General features: G+C 42.0%; 1 protein-coding gene across 1 annotated transcript in view; it reads right to left on the reverse strand.

Annotated features, from left to right (window-relative positions):
• The window catches only part of C2CD3 (C2 calcium-dependent domain containing 3), a 179706-nt gene that overhangs the window by 52548 nt on the left and 123776 nt on the right, over positions 1–3382 (reverse strand). The window contains exon 24 of the mRNA XM_006885575.1: positions 2258–2581. Coding sequence (XP_006885637.1) covers positions 2258–2581 — 324 coding nt within the window. The remainder of the gene's footprint in view (positions 1–2257; positions 2582–3382) is intronic.

The following is a 3382-nucleotide window of genomic DNA, read 5'->3' on the forward strand; positions in this document are numbered from 1 at the left end:
AATGAATAAGTCATTGATTTTACAAAATTCAATCATTCTATCTCCAGCCTCATTCCTGTCACCAAGCCCATGTTTTCCGAGTTACATGTCCAAAATATGAAGGACGAAACTTCATCATCTTCAGCTCCAAGGAACACTCTGGCTGCACTTTCTCCAAGATATATCTGTTCTGGAAGACCATGGTTCAGTTCTCTTCTCCTAAACCACAACTCAATGGCATCAATTCGTCTGTCATTCTTATTCATCGTCCATCTCTCTAATGCATAGCATGGCCGGAATCAGGCATACCTTTGTCTTCAAACTGACATCAATATTCTTCAGCATTTTGGAGAAGTCCCTGACAGTGGACTTGCCCAATGTAATGCATTTGTTATGTGCTATCATGTCACCTGCAACTCATAGCAACCCTATGTACCTAGCTCTGAACTCTGCCCTATCCTGAGCCAGTGTCACTGACTCCAACACACCTACTCCTATTACTCCAGTTACTGTGTCAATTCATCTCATCTGAGGTCTTTTCCCCCTGTGCTGTCCCTCCACCCTTCCAAGCATGATGTCCTTCTCTAAGGATGTCTCAAGATTTCCTGACTGCTGGTACCAAGGTTATTGACTATTGATCCAATGAAGATGAAATAATTGACAGCTTCAATCTTTCTCTGCCTGTCATGTGACTGTTGGTCCTATGGTGAGGAACTTTGTTTTCTTGATGTTGAGGTGTAATCCATGTTGAAGACTGTAATCCTTGATCTTCTAAAGGAAGTATTTTATATCCACCTCACTTTTAGCAAGGACAGTTGTATCATCTGCATAATGCAGGTTGCTGATGAGTTTCTGCCATTCCTAATGCCACATTCTTTTTCATAGAGTCTGGCTTTGTAATTTGCTCAGCATACAGACTGAATAAATAGGAAGAAAGAATACAAGCCGGATACATGCCCTTCCTGATTTTAAACCGTGCATTTTCCCTTGCTTAGTTTAGACAACAGCTTCTTTATCTAGGCATAGATTCTGTATGAGCATTAAGTATTCTGCGATTCACATTGTTCTCAATGTTAGTCATAATTTGTTATGATCAACACAGTCATATGTCTTTGCATTGTCAGTAAAACACAAATAGATATTCTTCTTCTAGCCAGTATTCATCGGACATCAGCAGAAACCCTCAATTTACTCATCTTTGGCTTTAGCATTTTGTGCGTATGTTGGATTAGCAGGCCTTCCTTGTAGTCATATAGATACTGACCTATCATTGACAGTCCCGTTCTTCAAGACAGATCCTGAAATGTTCTTTTTGATGAAGAAAGCAACACCTTCAAGTTGTCATTTCTGGCGTAGATCATATGTGATTAAGACCTGCTAATACCCATCCATCTTAGTTCGCAAATATCTTTATGTGTTACATTTCATTTTTGACAGCTTCCAAAATTTATATTTCCTGGTAGCTTATGGATCAGGGCTAAGAACTCCTAGCCATGGGTATATAATGAAGAGAGTCTCAGTTGTTGGGAATAAATAAGGAAGAGATGTGATAAAAATTTACGAATCAAAACAAGTGAATGGTTGAGAAATTATCTACATTGAGACTCAGTTTAACATTCACGCTGCTTCTACCTTTAGGGGTGAGAAATAGTAATTACTAAGATGATTAACTGTTTTTGCCTGGAGAGAGGAAGAAAGGTACTCAAGCGTCCAGGACTCTCCTTTATAGGGTTGCTATGAGTCACCTGTGGCTTGACGGCACTTACCAACAATAATATCAACAGAGAGAGAGAGAGAGATCAGCTGGCCCAGTGGACAGAAAGAGATGCTACCAATCCAAAGGTGGGTGACTTTTAATCCACGGCCCTTGGCCCTGTCTTTCGTTGTTTTTGTTCAGACATTCCTTTAGGTAGCATAGCCCTGGTGTACAAGTTGCCGTCCCGTGGTCACGTGTGGTTGCTGTGAGGCTGAACACTGATGTATCAAATGCATTAATGGCTGTTTACCCAATGCAGACAGAGAGTGGGGTGGAGCTCCCCGATTAAAACAAGCTTGGAAGGAGGAGTGGCATCCACTTCCGTAATAGCTTGCCTCCAGAAACCCTATGAACCTGGAGAGAGGAAGAAAAAGCACCCAAGCGGCATGAACTCTCCTTCATAGGGTCGCTATAAGTCGCCTGCAACTCGACGGCACTTAACAACAACTGTTTTTGCATATTTTGCTATCATTTGAAAGATTGACAAATTCATAAACAATGCAGTTACTGAGCAGAGCTTACCTTTCAAGCTCAAGTGCATTGCTCTTTCTACAAGAATATTGACTGCAAAAGTTCCATCCAACTCAGAAGAGTCTTTCTGGGCTGAAATAACTTCAGCCATAGTGCTACTGCAGGGGTTTGGGGACTTTTGGTCATTCCGTTGGGGAGAAGGCTGTATCTCGTCCCTTTTAGGCAGCTCCTCAGCCTCACTGTGGCTGCTGCAGTCCATGGAATCCACCTCACAAGTGAGCTCAGGATGTGGAGAAAGAGAGGAAAGAATCACATGAACTCGCAAGGCAGCTCCTGAGAGGTTGGAAGCATTCCGTCCAAACAGAGGATATACACCTATAAAAAGAAGGAAGAAAATCAGTGTGAGCAAACAGGAACCAAGAGCACTTTTTGTACTGAAGGAAATTGAGAGGGCACATCTGGTCCTTTTTCCTTTCACAGTCCTATAGGTCCCACTACATCAATTTGCAAAACATAATGTAGAAAATACAAGTTTTTACTTCATGCATGGAAGACGTACAATCCATTTAGTGTGATTTACAACCTCTGAAAAACCTACTGGAATGTCAGCTATGAGTCAGCTTCAATTCAACAGATAGGAGACGAATTGGGTTATTTTACTGCCTTTAGGACACTCCAGTGGTACAGTCTGTAGGGAGTTTTTCTGGTAACCCAAAGAGTTGCTCCTTTCTGGTGGCCGGAGTCCACCAGTGACTCCAGGGAAGAAAGATGAGGCAATCTTCTCCTGTGTGATTTTTCAGCTTCAGAAAACCTGATGGAGGGTCAGCTGAGTAAGCTTCAAATCCATTGCTTTAAGTTGAGCTCTTACTACCTTTAAGAAAGGAAACTAGGGATCTCTCTGATTTAAAGACAAAGTCAGGCAGAATTGCTGGGGAATGAATTTGTATGTTTAGAGGTAGCTAGAATTTGATGACTTTTGAGCCCTTTTGCAAGTCTAAGATTTGACTAAATCAGAATAGTCCATCTTCTCTTGTTGTTGTTGTTGTTGTTGTTATGTGCCATCGAGTCGCTTGCGATTCCTAGCAACCCTATGTACAACAGCCCTAAACCCTGCTCTATCCTGTGCCAATCGCATTGCCTCTGACACATCCATCCCGATTACCCCAGTCACTGAAT

The sequence above is a fragment of the Elephantulus edwardii genome, unplaced genomic scaffold (assembly GCF_000299155.1).
Source record: "Elephantulus edwardii isolate Elephantulus edwardi_28Jun2011 unplaced genomic scaffold, EleEdw1.0 scaffold00044, whole genome shotgun sequence".
NCBI lineage: Eukaryota > Metazoa > Chordata > Mammalia > Macroscelidea > Macroscelididae > Elephantulus > Elephantulus edwardii.